Source organism: Monodelphis domestica, chromosome 2 (genome assembly GCF_027887165.1).
Source record: "Monodelphis domestica isolate mMonDom1 chromosome 2, mMonDom1.pri, whole genome shotgun sequence".
NCBI lineage: Eukaryota > Metazoa > Chordata > Mammalia > Didelphimorphia > Didelphidae > Monodelphis > Monodelphis domestica.
In genome coordinates this window covers 12,333,782-12,349,279 of record NC_077228.1, presented here as the reverse complement: position 1 = coordinate 12,349,279, position 15,498 = coordinate 12,333,782, and the positions used below count along the sequence as shown (strand labels likewise).

Sequence of the window (15,498 nt, the reverse complement as noted above, 5' to 3'; positions counted from 1 at the left end):
TGATTTTGAAAGGCTTCGGATTATCATTCCTATCTTCACAGACTCGCAGAATCAGAAGGGACCTTGGAGGCTATCTGGGTTTAATACAGGTGTGACTACAAAGTCCGGAGAACAGTGATGGCTTTATCCATCAGACTTGACTTTGGGCATCCAAAAGAATGTTGAATTTCAAAGGCATTACCTCTGGCAGTTATCCCCTTCCTTCAAAGATACTGTTACTGCTCAGCTTCTTTTTTGGAATCACGTACAGCACCAGTTGAAAGCCAATCTGCTTCTTTTCTAGCTCCCCTTCTCCCTTGATTTTAACCCCAAGAGGAAGTCACCAGCTCCAAGACCCACCTTGGGGCGATGGCCCCAAATTCCAATCCACTCTTTTTTTTTTTAACCCTTACCTTCCATCTTGGAATCAATACTGGGTATTGTTCCTAAGGCAGAAGATTGGTACAGGCTAGATCATGGGGGTTAAGTGACTTGCCCAGGGTCACACAGCTGGGAAGTGTCTGAGGTCAAATTTGAACCTGGGACCTCCCGTCTCTAGGCCTGGCTCTCAATCCACTGAGCCACCCAGCTGCCCCCTCCGGTTCACTCTTAAATAAGAAAGCTTCGCCACCATGGAGAGTACTCCAGATGATGAGTAGAGGCTTTGAAGGCTTTCCAGAGTCCTTTGGATCCATGGGAACATCATGAGAATATTCATATGTCCTTCCTAATGGAGCCAATTCTAATTTGAATGTCTAAACTCCAGTGTGAGTCCCTTTGTTCGGAGGGGGCTGAAGCTCCAGGTCACATGGACAAAATAGTGCCCAAATGACCAAGTTCCTGGCGTTCTTCAACCCTAGGCAGCATTCTGCACCGGAAGAACCTTTCTCAAATCGCTGGCCCTCTCCATGAGGGGGAGGGGAAGGAGGGCGGGACACAATTTGGAGCTCAACAATGCAAAAAGGAAGGCCAACAACGTTTTCCATGCAATTGGCAAAACCCAAAATACTGCCTGAAAACTGCTCTCATGAGGGATCCTCCTCCCCCCCCAAAACCAAATAGTCCCGGCATTCCCAGCGTCTTTCTCTCAGGAGACCAGAATTTGGAGGGTGCTTTGCATAGTGCCGGGCCCTGGAAGCGGGGCCGTAGATCTGGCAGTCCTCAATGGGCCCACTTTGAATGAGGATTGCCAGCCAACATACGTTTCCTCTCCAGGTTCAATTAAAATCTTGTTCTAAACAGGGCGTTCTCTATTCTCAGCCCTTGGTCGAGGCTCACCTTCCGTCTTTGTTCCGAGCAGCTTTATAGATTGAACATAAACACCGACTTGGCTCCCTCCTCACACCCAGCACAAAGGCAGGTGAACGAGATTTATTTGTCCCGGAAGGATTCTATAAAATGGTGCCCTCCTGGCTGGGGGCTGTCATGGTTTGAATCCAGCACAATCGATTGCTTGTCCAGGACCTCAAATTACTCTCCGGCCAGCCGGCCCATCATCCCTTACATCTCCATCCTGGGGTTGGCATTTGGCAGTCACTAACATCCTAGTCCAAAAAGCTGAAGTCTATGATCACCAAAATACCCTTTGGGGGAAGCTAGGTGGCTCAGTGGATAGTGGAGACGGAGGTCCTGAGTTTGAATCTGCCTTCAGACACTTCCCAGCTGTGTGACCCTGGGCAAGTCACTTGACCCCCATTGCCTAGCCCTTACCACTCTTCTGCCTTGGAGCCAATACACAGTATTGAGTCCAAGAGGGAAGGTAAGGGTTAAAAAAAAAAATCCTAGTTAAGTCACAATCCCGGCATCCCTTCCAGCAGTCAGTTCTTACCTTTTTCTTACTTTGTAAGGGAAAATGGGAAGTTGGTGGAGAGTGTGGAACCTTGGGAATAAATCTGGCCCCAGAGGATGAAAATACCAAAACAGAAAAGTAAAAGGTACTGAAAGGCTCGGTGTTGCAGCAGAGAGAGAGAACTACAAGCCAGTTGGGAAGACCTGAGTTCAAGACCAGACTCCTGGGAATAACATCTTTCAGCCTTAGTTTCCTCATCTGTAAAATGGGTATAATAATAGCACCTGCCTCACAGCGTTGTGGTATTGATCAAATGGGATGACGTATGGGAAGTGCTTGATAAACTCTACAGTGAGCTCTGAATGATCGTTATTATTGCTGAAGAAAGGAGTTGGATTAGAGCTGACCTGGTATCCCAAGACTACTGGAGCTTGGCGTCTTGGAGGCAGGGCCAGATCTTGAACGTGAAGCCCCTGAGCCTGTCTTGCCTACTGTTCCAGATTTACTCAGAATCCGTTTCCTTGCCTGGAAGGAGAAGGGGCTGGCCTTGAAGATGATCTGGGGGTTTCCTTCACCTCTCTTTGCTGTGACTCCCTGAAGATCAAATCGAGGGGAGAGGAGGTGGGAGGCAGAGCAGGAAGCCAGGCTGAAAGAAATGCTGGAGGGAGGCAGCAGACCAAGCACATAGTTACACATGGAAGGGGAAACAAGGGAAAAGAGGACAGCCGGCCACTGGCCACTGGCAGAAGCCCTGGATTCTGAGTCCGAGGCTGGAGGTGAAAGCTGTGGGACTTGGTGCACCCAAAGTTTAGTTTTTAAAAATTCAACCTCCCCTTAAAGCCTTACCATTCAATATCAGTGCAATCAACTTAGCTTGCTTAGTAACTATTCCGATTTTAGTTCATTCATTCATTCCAACATAAAGGATCAACCATTTTTCAGTTGCCCTTTCTGAATCCCAACACGATTTTCATTCATTTTCCCTCTCGTATGGAATCTACTTCCTGGCTTACACATTTTCATTTTCATTATTTCATAAGGCTTGGCCAGATTTTTTTCTTACTAGTTTTATTTAATCTCTCTATTTAATATATTTATCCCTAGCATATTAATCCCTATATTATATTATTATTATAGGAATTCCTCATTGTTATCCATTTCATTTGATTCCAAGCTGCTTTGTTCACAATTATATATAATGCTGCTTAAAGAAATCTTGTTTTTTGATAACATTTTCAATGTATATTCCCCAACATATGCAACAAAAGTTCATGCAGATCAAGCCTTATACTGTGGTTCCAAAAATTAATTTCAGGGGCAGCTAGGTAGCTCAGGCCTTGAGTTGAGAGGTCCTGGGTTCAAATCTGACCTCAGACATTTCCCAGCTATGTGACCCTGGGTAAGTCACTTAGCCACCATTGCCTAGCTCTTACCATTCTTCTGCCCTGGCACCAATACACAGTGTTGATTCTAAGATGGTAGGTGAGGGTTTAAAAATTTAATTTCACAAGTAGGTAGTAGATATGGCTAGATAGTAATGCCAATGAAAAATATAGAAAGGTGGCTCTAGAATGTAGGTTCTTCAGTTTAGCTAGATAGCACAGGGATAAAGCACCAGACCTGGAAGACACCTCATATCTAGACAAAGACACTTCCTAGTGTCTTTCCTGGACAAGTCACTTAACCCCTTTTGCCTAGTTTTTGCCCTTAAGCCAGAAAGTAAGGATTTAGAGGAAAAAAGACTATAAGGTCTATTACCTTGTTTTTGGACAATTTAAAAAATCTGCATTCACATTTATTTTACTTTCATTTATTTAATTATTTATTTTATAATATAATATTATATGATATATACTATTTTATAACATAAATATTAATTATTTAATAATTAATTGGCTTCCTTTTAATCTTACATGTTTTATGCATTTGAAAATATTATTCAAAGAGAGCTGAAAGGTTTTTAAAAGTTTTTTTCCTTAAAGGTTGCCAAAGGGATTTATGATTATTAAAAAATGGTGTGTCTCCTCTAGACTGCAAATGTAATATAAATGCACACAGTGTGAAATGGTCTGAGCTCTAATTAAAGGAAACCTTTGTTAAGTGCCTACTTCAACTTAACTTGAGATCTTGTGCCTGATGCTGAGGAGCCCCCAGCACCACCGAGAGTTCCGCTAAAGGCGGATTCACACCGTTCAAGTCATTGATTTCTGGGAGGATCGTGAAGGAAATGGAAGGATCTTGGTCATGGAGGAAGGCTTCAGGGAGCTGAGCCAGGACAAAGGGCAAGAATTCTGGGCTGCAAGTGGGAGAGCATCCCAGCCAGGAGCCAGAGTTCGGTGAAAGGAACCAGCTGGCTCTCCAGTTTGGTTGGAAGAAAGCATTCAGGTTGGCAAAATGGATTTTCCATCAAAACAGCCCGGGGAGCTTCGAAGTGCTGGGCTCATCCTCTCCTTTGGCCAGATAAGGCTGCTAAGGCTCTAAAAGCCTGGGTGCCTTCCTCACTGCAATATCTGGTTCAAACTCTGTGTTCTAAGGTTTCTTCCAGCTCTAAATCTCTGTTTTGGTTCTCAAATTCTATGTTCTAACATTCTGCTCAAAAACATATGTTAAGTACCCATGAAACTCCATTCCCTGCCCTCAAGGGGCTTATATTCAATTGAAGGATATTCTCTCTCTCTCCCCCCACCCTCTGTCTCTGTCTGTCTGTCTGTCTCTCTCCCTCTCTCTCTCTCTCTGTCTCTCTCTCTGTCTCTCTCTCTCCCTCTCTGTCTCTCTCTCTGTCTCTGTCTGTCTGTCTCTCTCTCTCTCTCCCTCTCTCTGTCTCTGTCTCTCTCTCTGTCTCTGTCTCTGTCTCTGTCTCTCTGTCTCTCTCTCTCCCTCCCTCCCTCTGTCTCTGTGTGTGTATCTCTCTCTCTCCTCGACACCCTGCCTGTCTGCCTGCCAGTCTGTCTGTCGTATGCATGCAGAAACTACATGAAAAAAATAAGGTACTTTTGAAAGAAAGCCATTTGCAGTTAGGAGAATCAGGGAGGGCTTCATGTGGAAGGGGGCATTTTGTGTGGAAAGGTTCCTCCTAACTCTGACATTCTCCGTTCTAAGGATTCTGCAGACCCCCACCCCCACCCCCGCTGATATTCCATGTACACGAGTGGCCCCCTTCCTCTGATCGGTGAGTTCCGCCCCCCGGAACCAGTGACACTGGCTTCCTGGATGTTCCAAGAACAAGACAGCTCAGGCTCTGGCCCTCTTTTCTGACTGTCCCCATCCCTGCCAGGCTCTCTGGCCCTGGCTTCCTTTAGGCTCCCCATCCCAGCTTCCCCAGGAAGCCTTCCTTGACCCTTCTTAATTTACCGCCTTCCTTCAGTTGGAAGTTCCCATTTAGCCTAAGGATAATTTGCTTTGCGTTTGTCCGCCCGTTCGATGGTAAGCTCCCTGAGGGCAGAGAATGTCTTGGGCCTCCTGGTGTATCCCGGGGCTTAGGACTACGTCGGGCACACGGAAGAGGATGAATACGTGTTTATGGGTTGATTTTGAGGGAAGTGGCCAGGCCAGCCCCAGTTTTCCCAGCTTGGAGGATTTTCTCCGCTCCTCCCCTCCCTGGGTCCTCTTCCCCCTTTAGAAAGTTCGCTCCCGGAGGGCAGGCTGCTCTTTCGCTCGGCTCCTGCGGGTATTCCCAGCCCTTAGCGCTGTCCGCGGCACTCGGCTAACGCTGACAGCGGAGATCCCTTTCACTGAGTTATAAGGACCCTCCGGAGCCCTAACCGCCTCATTTCGAGGGTCCCAAAGCCCCTCCCCACTCTGACACTGTACAGCCTCCGCTGGCTTCCAGGTCGGACATTCTAGCTTCTAAGATGCTCTTCCTCTCCGATCTGCTCTGCTCCCAGGGAGGTCCCTCCCTCGGACACTAGGTCCCCAGGACTGGAGGCCGAGGCAGAGGGGCCAATGGAAGGGGGCAAAGCGGTAGAGGCATGTCCCTCCCCCTCCTTCGGCAGTCTTCGGCCCGGGTGAGAGGCTGAGCTGCCCGGGGGCACTCTCTGCGCTTCCAGGTCCTCTTGCGGCCAGGGGGGTAGGGGGTGGGATTGGGGGCGCGGGGGGGCCGGGCCGGGAGGAGGCGGAGGCGGGGCGGCCCCTCCCCTCCCTCCCTCCCCTCCACCCCCACCCCGCCCGCGCCAGCCCGCGGCGCCGCCTCCGCCCAGCCGCCGCCGCCACCGCCTTTCTTCCCCTGCTTTCCCTTCCGCTCGGCTCGGCCCCGGCCTCCTGGGCTCGGGCCCCTGCTCGTGCCCAGCAGCCCCGCCGGGCCTCCCGGGCCCTCGAACTCTCTCGGGCTCGGCCGCAGCCGAGAGGAAGAGGGGCGATCGGGAGTCGCCGGAACATGGCGGCGGCCGGGCCAGAGCGTGAGGAGGAGGTGGTGGTGGCGGCGGCGGTAGAGGCTGCAGGGGAGCCCGAGGAGCCGGGGCTAGTTCCCGCGGCAGCCCCAGAGCCCCTGCCGCCCGGGGCCTCCACCGCGGCCGAGGAGCTCGCGCAGCCCCCGGAGCCCCCCGAGCCCCTGGGCGCCGCCGAGGTGGCGCGGAGGCTGCAGAGGACGCGGCGGGAGCTGAGCAACCGCAGGAAGGTGTTGCTGCGGAACCTGCCGCCAGACACGCACAGCCAGGTGAGCCCCAGCCTGCAGCCCCCGCCTCGGAGGCGGGGCGGGTCGCCGACCGATCCTTCGGCCCTGGGGCGGGGAGTTCGGCAACTAGGGCGGCCGCGGCCCCTCTTCCTGCCTCAGTGTGCCCGACTGTGAAACCGGAGGGTCCGGCCTCGGGGATCAGACGCCCCCTCGTCCCCAGGGAGTCAGTGAACTTGGGCAGGCACTGCCCCTCTCCCAGCCTCAGTTTGCCCATCTGTGAAATCAGAGGGTCCTGGTACGGCGATCAGATATCCCCCTTGTCTCTAGGGAGTCAGTGAACTTGGGCAGCCGCGGACCCCCTCCGAGCCTCAATTTGCCGGTCTGTGACATCAGAGGGTCCGGCTAGAGGGATCAGATGTGCCCTTCGTCCCTAATGAGACAGAGAACTTGGGCGGGCACTGCCTCTTCTCTCAGCCTCAGTCTACTCCTCTGTACAATGAGGGGATGGTTGTCCTGGAAAAGCTGCTCAAGATTTGATGACCTCTACGACTTGAATGTTGAGCCGGGTATCTATCGGAAGAGAAGCCTGCAGGCAGGCAGGCAACAGTGCCTTAGTGCCCTAGAATCCCTAGGAGCCTATGTCTAGAGCCGGAAAGGACCTAGGAGGTCAGGTAGTCCAAACTTGTCAAAGAGGAGAAGTGACTTATCCAAGGTCACTCATTTAGCAAACAAATGATAGGGTAAAGATGGAAACGAATCAGGTTTTGGGTTCTTTGTTTCCTTCCCGGACCTCCCAGAGCTATCATTCCGCGTTCACAAATAATAGTCTATTTAGTCGTACAGCTTTACTGTAGTGTGGTAAAGGCTCCTTTCAGCTCCCCTCCCCCCTCCCCAATCCACCCAGCTGCCAGGTAGATATTTGCTAAGCCCTGGCCGCCACTCCCTGGGTCTGGAAACTTCAGCGACTTCCTGGTGGCGGCTGGGGAAGCCTTCCCAAAGGCAGATTTACCGGACTGTGGAATGGGAAGGGACCTGGGGCGCTCTTGCTCCATAGCGCCTGCCTAATGGGGATGCAGCTTGTGCTTGGAGATCGTCGAGGCCCCCCGGAGGCAGGCTGCTGCTGCTGCTGCTGCTGCTCTCTTTGCTAGGATCCTGACCCCAAGCCTTTCTGTGCTTCTTGCTCTGGGGCCGCCCTCCGGGACCCAAACAACAGTTCCGTCTTGGATGTGTGGCTGCAAAGGGATTGGGCAAGGGGCTGAGTAACCCTTTATTAAAAGAACTTCTGAGTGCCCCTAGCTGTGCATTTGAGCCTCTCTACAGCCCTTCCAGGTAGGAGTTACTGTTAAGCTCCATTTAACTGTCGAGGAAACTGAGGCAGGCACAGAGGTTAAGTGACTTGCCCAGGGCCACCCAGCTAGAGATTGAACTCAGAGCTTGGGGACTCCAGGCCCAGTGTTCTAGCTGCTTCAGTGGCCACCCAGCCCTATTCTTTCAGTTCACAGAAGAGGAAACAGATTCCCCCAGAGACTACTGATTTGCTGATTTGCCCCTGGTCACATTGGTTGTAAGCCTCGCTTGGCATTTAGGGTCTCTCTAAGCCTGGCTCCGTGGGAGATTTAGAGCACGGTTTGCCAAAAGGGCTTGTCCCCCAAGCCTGGCACCCTTCCCTCCTGGGATGCTTTCTCCCTTCACTCCCACCTTCACCCACTCCCAGCCTCCTCCAGGGCTCAGTGTGGCGCCTTCTCTCTCCAAGAAGAAGCATTTCCCAGCATCGGGGCATCCCTAGATGAGAATGTTTACATCCCTTAGCTTGCCTCAGTTTACCCAGCTGTTGCCCAATGTGATAGAAGGTCCTTGAGGGCAGAGACAGTTTGCTTTTTGTCTGTGTGTTCTGAATGACTTAGGAGGCAGCTGGGGACCAGGGACACCTGAGTCCAAGGTCTGGGCAAGCCTTTCAACCTGTACTGGTAGGGAGAATGCCCTTACTTTGGAGTTCCTTCCATCTCTCTCTCTCTCTCTCTGTCTCTCTGTCTCTCTGTCTGTCTCTGTCTGTCTGTCTGTCTCTCTCTCTCTCTCACTCTATCTCTCAAGTGCTTGACTGGCCTGGATCAGAGGAAGGATTGGATCTTTTCTGCTTGGCCCCAGAACTAGGAGCCAATGAGTGAGGCAGGAGCACAAGGAAACACTTCCTAACCATCCACTTAGATCCCAAGTGGAATGGGTAGCCTCTGCAGGTAGTGAGCTCTCTGTCACTAACAGCTGAAGGAATTGAGGATATTTGAACAGGCAAAGAGAAGTCTGTGCAATGGAGAGCCCAGACTGTTCAGCAGCTTGGAGGATTTGAAAAGCTCTTGTTCCCCTCTTTTGGACCCAGTAGCAATGGGTGCACCTTGTGGGAGGAAAGAAAATCCTAACAATCAGAACTCCCAAAGTGGGATGGCTTAGGCCACTGAGGGAGGTAGGTCGGTGGGTGGGTCTGCAGGCATTTCTTAGCTTCTTCTGTGTATCTGGCATTGCTATAAAGGAGAGATCCCTGTTCAGGGATGAGTTGGTTAAGAAAACACATTTACAGTCTTCCAGTGCTTCAGGGTTGGCCACACGTGTGGCTCACAATATCTCAGTGAGGTAGGTTATGCTAGGATTGCTCTACCCATTTTACAGATGAGAGAAACTTAGCTTAAGAGACCTGTCTAAAGTCACCAAAAAAAAAGTATTCGAGCTAGGATTCGAACCCAGGCCTTTAGTGGCTCTAGTGTAGAATTCCTTCCACAATAGTACCCTGTCTGGGGTCCCTCCCAATTCCTTTGATGTCACTGTTCAGTGGCCTTCTATCCTATTGGACGAAGACTAGTGGTGATGAGAGTCTCCCATCTGAGGTCACTGTTCACCTTGGAAGAGGTGGGTTTTCTGGTGGAAGAGTTTGCTGAGAACCTGAGAGGCCGTGGGGTGGGGAATGGGGTGGGGATGAATCTCTACCTCTTTGTCCCAAGGCTGGGAGCCTGTGACTTTGCTCTTTGAAAGATGCCCAGAGGCACTGCGGTAATGAATAATAGTAATAATAATAATAGCAGCAGCTAGCATTTCTGAACTACTTTAAGGTTTGCAAAGTCCTCTGCAATATTAGCTCACTGGACCCCTCATCGCAACCCTGGGAAATAGGGGCTATTCTTAGCTCCATTTTGCAGATGAGGAAACTGAGAGCGAAGATGAGTTCACACACCTGGGACGTGACCCAGTGCTTCTGAACTCCCAGGCCTGGGTTCCAGTCCCACCTCCGACCGTGCCTGTGTAACGTTGGAGTTTCCCCTCTGTAAAATGAAGGGTTTGGCCTAGATGGCTTCTCCGAGAGCCTCCCTGTTCTGGCTCCTCTGATTTGCCCCATTGTGATTCCCAGGAGGGTTAAAGGCTGTTTGGTGTTAATTTCAGATTAACCATATTAGTCAGTAGTTGGCGCTGAGCCTATAGTCCCAGCTGCCTGGAAAAGAGGAAGGAGATATTCTATATGAGAAAGTGCCCCCTAACCAGAATCAGGGTTGGTAGTTTCTGATCACCAAGTGAGACCTAGCTAATGAGGAGAAGAAGAAGAGAGGGGCAGGGGGGAGGGAGAGGGAAAGGGGGAGAGAGAGACAGAGACAGACAGACAGACAGACAGAGACAGAGGGAAAGACAGAGACAGACAGAAAGGGAGAGAGAGAGACAGAGAGAGAGACAGAGAGACAGACAGAGACAGAGACAGAGACAGAGGAAGAAAGAAAAAGAAGAGAGGTAGTAAAGGAGGGAAAGAAAGAAAGAAAGAAAGAAAGAAAGAAAGAAAGAAAGAAAGAAAGAAAGAAAGAAAGAAAGAAAGAAAGAAAGAAAGAAAGAAAGAAAGAAAGAAAGAAAGAAAGAAAGAAAGAAAGAAAGAAAGGAGAAAGGAAGGAAGGGAGGGAAAGAAAGAGAAGGAAGAAACAGGAAAAGAGGAAGGAGGAAGAGAAAGGAAGGAAAGGAGGGAGAATGTGAAAGAAGGGAAAAGGAAGGAAGAGAAAAGGGAGGGAAAGAAAGGAAGAGAGAAATAAAGAGAAGAAAGAAACAGGAAAAGAGGAAGGAGGAAGAGAAAGAAGGAAAGGAGGGAGAAAGGGAAAGAAGAGAAAAAGGAAGGGAGAGAGAGAGCAAGAGAGAAAGGAAGAAAAAGGTAGAAAGAAGGGAGGGAGAGAGAGAGAGAAAGAAAGAGAACAAAAGGAAGAAAGGAAAATATAAGACTCTTTTTCTGGAATAAGAATAAAGGCCACAGGGCCTCAAGGAAACCAACCTCTTGCTATATAGCCATACTAGCAGCCCCAGGTCCAGGCCTATGGAAGTGGCTATCAAAGGCAAAAACTGCTTCTTGGAGAAATGTTTCTCTGCTCCCAGCTCTTCCCTTCCTATGGTTTTGAAAGGCAGCAAGGTGGGCACAGTACGTAGAATGCTAGCTGCTTGGAGTTAAGCAGATTTGAATTAAAATTCTTCTGGAGACACTAGATGTGTGACCCTGGGCAAGTCACTTAATCTCTCTCAAGCCTCAGTTGGCCTGTTCTCTTTGATAATAACACCTGTTGTTGCTGTAAGGATCAGATGGGACAAAATAGGGCTATTAAATAAAGGGCTATGCAAATCCTGTCAGTTTAAAAAAGAATTTTCCTGAATAGTTTTGCAAATGATATTATTATTATTAATATTGTTTAGCGCACCTGTGGCTACCTGCCGTTCTCACCTCTCAGTGATGGATGAAGAAAGAGAGTTGGTTGGCCCCGTGGGAAGGGCCGCCAGCCCTGGTCCTACCCGGGTAGCTGCCCGTGTTAACGTGGCAGCAGGCTGAGTTTGGCTTTAGGGCATCCTGGAGTGAGTGCCCAGCTCTGGAAGTCCCTGTACCATGGAAGGATAACCATCACACATAAAGGAAGCCTTTAACAGTGCTCGAGGCTACTTGAAAACAGCCTAATTGTGTCTGTCTCCTACCATCATCCTTCCCAGCAGTATTAATGAGAACAGTTAATATGTTTCATCTGTGAAGAAAGCCTTTGCTTACCGAACCGCCCAGCCCTGGCCCCTGGAAGTGGAGGTCGAAGGCTTTCTTCAGAGCGGGAGCCTGGGAGGTAGCTTTTCGGGGCCCATCAGTGGCCCACGGCCCCTCGATTCCCCTCTGCCTTTGGGTCTTCCTTATTTTGTGTCCTTTCCCATCTCCCCGAGTGATAATCATCTTCAGAGTTCATTTTGCATAATGACTTACAGTTTACAGATCGCTTTCCTGACAACAATCCGGTGAATTAGGCAGCACAATTATCATTATCTCTGCTTTACAGCTCAGGAGACAACTGGAGATTTGGACGATTTAATTAAGCAAAGATTCACTTAATAACCTAATGTGTGCAGAGTGCTCAGTGAGCCACGAAGTTCAGATCAGACTCAATTTTGCCCTCTTGGAGCTAGTTGGCTTGTACAAGGGTGTGATACTTCCTCAAGGATGAATCAATGGATGAAAAAAGCTTTTATTAAGTCTGATTCCTGCCTGGCGCTGAAGGCAGGAGGAATAGAGGCACAAGTCCTTGAACCTCGGGGAGCTTGCGTTCTATTAAGGGGAGACCTCACACATACAAAATATCTCTAACAGGGCACACTAATGCAGTGGGTGAGCTATCTGAGAAGGTTTCTTTAAGGGAGGAGGAGGAGCATTTGGATTGGATATTAGAGGATGCAGGATACCTGTGCCTGGGTCCTGGAATCAGTAGACCTGAGTTTGAATCTCCTTTTTTTTTTTTGCTTACTACCTAGTCTTGGCCTCAGTTGTCCTACTTGTAAATGAGAGACTTGGCATCAAAATCTCTTCTAGCTCTAGATCTATAAGGCTCCAAATTCTTTTTTTTTTTCACTGTGCTTACATTTTATTATATGTGTACCATATGATAAACATATTATAATATACAAATACAAGATAATTTGGGGACATGGGCAAGGCTTCAAATTCTTAAGGGGATTTAGGGAATTGCAAAGGCACCAAGATAAGAGAGTTGATGCTATAGCCCAGGAGAATCACAGATTTCTACATTAAAGGACCCTCCAAACAACTTGGTACCCTCCACCATTAGAATGTAAGCTCAGGGACAGCTAGGTGGCTCAGTGGATAGAATGCCAGACCTGAAATCAGGAGGACCTGGGTTCAAACACTTTTTTTTTAAATTTATGGTAGTTTATTTATAATATTTACAATAGAAGGAAGATATTAAGGAATGAGAGAGAGAGAGAAAACTCTGGCTTCTTCTGATATCAGTTAGAAATTCTAAGTCCTAACCAGGGGAAGAGAGTCTCAAGAAGTTGGGCCTTTCCTGGAGGCTTCACACCTCCAGAAAGGCGGGGTCACTAAGTCAGCTTTTCACTCACCAATGGTAACAGTCTAAAAGAAGTCTGGGTGTCTGTATTCTGGTCGCTTCTCCGAGACAGTGCCCGAATGTCCGAATGAATCTCTGAATCTACGAATGCCCATCTTCCCTTCAGCTCTGAGTGACTGATCCTTCACTCTAAGCCCAGGGTGAGTGTTTCAAATACTTCTGCATGACCATGGACAAGTCACTTAAGCCCAATTGCCAAGCACTCTTCTGCCTTGGAAAGATATTGAGTCTAAGACAGAAAGTAAGTGTTTGTTTGTTTTTAGTGAGCTATTGGAGGGGACGAATGGTTTTACTTTTTGTCTTTGTATTCATTTCAGTTGTGTCCAACTCTTGGTGACCCCAGTTCGGGTTTTCTTGGCAAAAATAGTTGGAGTAGTTTGCCATGTCTTTCTCCAACTCATTTTACAGATAAGAAAACTGAGGCAAATGAGATCAAGTGACTTGCCCAGGATCTCCCAAGTAGTATCCACAAGTAGTATCTGAGATCAGATTTGAACTGAGGAAGATGAGTATTCCTGACTTCAGGTCTGGCACTCCATGGACTGTCCCACCTAACTGTCCCTTGCGTCATTGGCATTCAACATAGTAAGCATTGATGGATAGTCCAAATGCTCTCATTTTGTAAATGAGGAATCTGAGAGGTTTACTTCAAGCCACTTCACCTTGTTTGCCTCAGTTTCTTCCTTAGTGCCTAAGGTCACACAGGCAATAACTGTTGGAAGTAGAATTTGAACTCAGGTCACGGGGGTACATATTTGGAATTCGAAGGGACCTTCTGAGGTTCTTGGACTTTAGAGTCAGATCTTCCCCTTGGACCACCATGCCTCATACTACTCTGTAGGCTAGACAAACGAGTTTAAACTTTATGGGGAGAGGGTGTGATCAGATCTGTAGATGAGGAAGATACCTGTGGCAACAGCGTAAAGGACAGTTAGCAACTGGGGAGAGAGCAGAGGTGAGTAATAAATGCTTTTTTCCCCCCCTTTCCAGTCCTTCATTCACTTGCTTCCTCGAAAAAGCATCATAGTCCTCTACTAGCCTGCTAGTTCCAGGAGGACAAAACTGAGTCCTATCTAAACCTTGTAGCTCACCTACCTAATCCTCCCCCAGTGCTCTGTACCCATGAGGGAATCTTTATTTAATTCAATTGTCCACAGCTCTGTAAGGATTAATAGAGGGGAGACGAAATCAGAAAAGAAAGAAGGGGACTAATGCCCAAGACATCCTGGAGCTGCAGTAACAGAGGCTGATTATTAACTGATGAGACAGGCAAGCTGGGGAAGGAGGAAGGTCTCAGACACGGAACTTTTGTGCTAAGCTTAGGAAATAGACGGATCAGGGGTCCTCCTGGCAGCTGATTGGGAACTGAGGGAGAGGAAGCAATTTGAGGGAAAGACGACAAGGGAACAGAGAAGGTGGGCGGCAGTTGGGGACAAGCAGGATGAGCACTGAGAAAAGACCATTGGATTTGGCAGGTAGGAGATTGTTGGATTTGACCATTAGAGGTTAGAAACAACATTTGAGAGAACACTGGAAAAGACTGCTGAATACCTTGAAGTGGTGCAGTGGCTACAGTGCTAAAGGAACAGTTAGGGGATGCCATACATAGGGCACAGAGTGCTGAGCCTGGAGTCAGGAAGACTCATTTTCCCAAGTTCCAATCTAGCCTCAGATGTTTACTAGCTGCGTGACCCTGGGCAAGTCACTTCACCCTGTTGGCCTTAGTTTCCTCACCTCTAAAATGATCTGGAAAAGGAAATGGCAAACCACTCCAGTATCTTCACCAAGAAAACCCCCAAATGGAGTTGTGTGGAACAGGAACAAGGAGTCACGAACAATGGATCCCTCCACTTACATGAATACATGGAATCAGGAGCAAAAGCATAAGCTAGCATTTTATGCTTTCACAAAAGGGACATTCCCCAGTGTAGGATGCTTAAGGAATGCCAAAGTATGGAGTTCAAAGACCCAACTTCTAGGATCTTCTCATCATAGAACCCCTCTTCCCCCCTGCCATCTCCAGACACTGGCCTAACAGGAATCTTCTTTGGCATCTTTAAAAGCTCAGTGAGTTAATTACTCCAGCCCTCAAGGCCCTTGAAATTGGAGTGGACAGGCCTAGGGTTCTATTTGTTTTTAGAGATGGCGAGGTGTTCTAGCGCGAAGGGAAAATACTAACTTCTCTCTGGGTTCTTGAAAGTCTTGGGATGAATCACTTATGAGAGAGACACAGATTATCTCCCTCTCAGGGGCACAGAGTCAGACGTGACTGAAATGACTGAACAACAACAGGGTGCTACACTTGGAGTTGGGAAGACCTGAGTTCTTATCCAGCCGTGGACCCTGACTAGCTGTGCGACCTTAGGCAAGTCATGTATTTCTACCTGCCCAGCTTCTTCCTATGCATTGTGTGTCTAATAATGGCCTCCCTCCCCAGGGTGGGAGCATCAGAGAAGATAAGAGCTCAATAGCCCTTTGCAAGCTTAAAGCATGAGGTAAATGATATCATCATTTTATAGTTTGACCAAAAACTTTGCTATCACTTAGTTCATGGGATCCACATCCGCAGCCTTTCGTCCTCCTCTGTTTTTTCTGTTTGGAAATGTCTTCCCTGCTTGGGGAGAAGAGACGTCTGCCTGCCCGATAGATAGGATTCCTTGGAGGAAGTGACCAGCTAAAGCCAGGAAAAGCTGCTCCCAGCATTGATCTAGGTTGTGATG

The 15,498-nt window shown here is 48.7% G+C and overlaps 1 protein-coding gene across 6 annotated transcripts in view; it reads left to right on the top strand.

The window, feature by feature from the left end:
• Positions 1 to 5,953: 5,953 nt before the first annotated feature.
• RAVER2 (ribonucleoprotein, PTB binding 2) overlaps positions 5,954 to 15,498 on the top strand; it is an 87,362-nt gene continuing 77,817 nt past the window's right edge. For 4 of the 6 annotated variants that reach the window (XM_056815021.1, XM_007480463.2, XM_056815022.1 and 1 more), the window contains exon 1: positions 5,955 to 6,419. In XM_056815021.1, the coding sequence (XP_056670999.1) occupies positions 6,141 to 6,419 (279 nt within the window). In that variant the 5' untranslated portion in view covers positions 5,955 to 6,140. Of the gene's footprint in view, positions 6,420 to 15,498 lie in introns of all 6 variants that reach the window. The other 2 variants (XM_056815020.1, XM_056815023.1) reach the window with 2 other exon arrangements.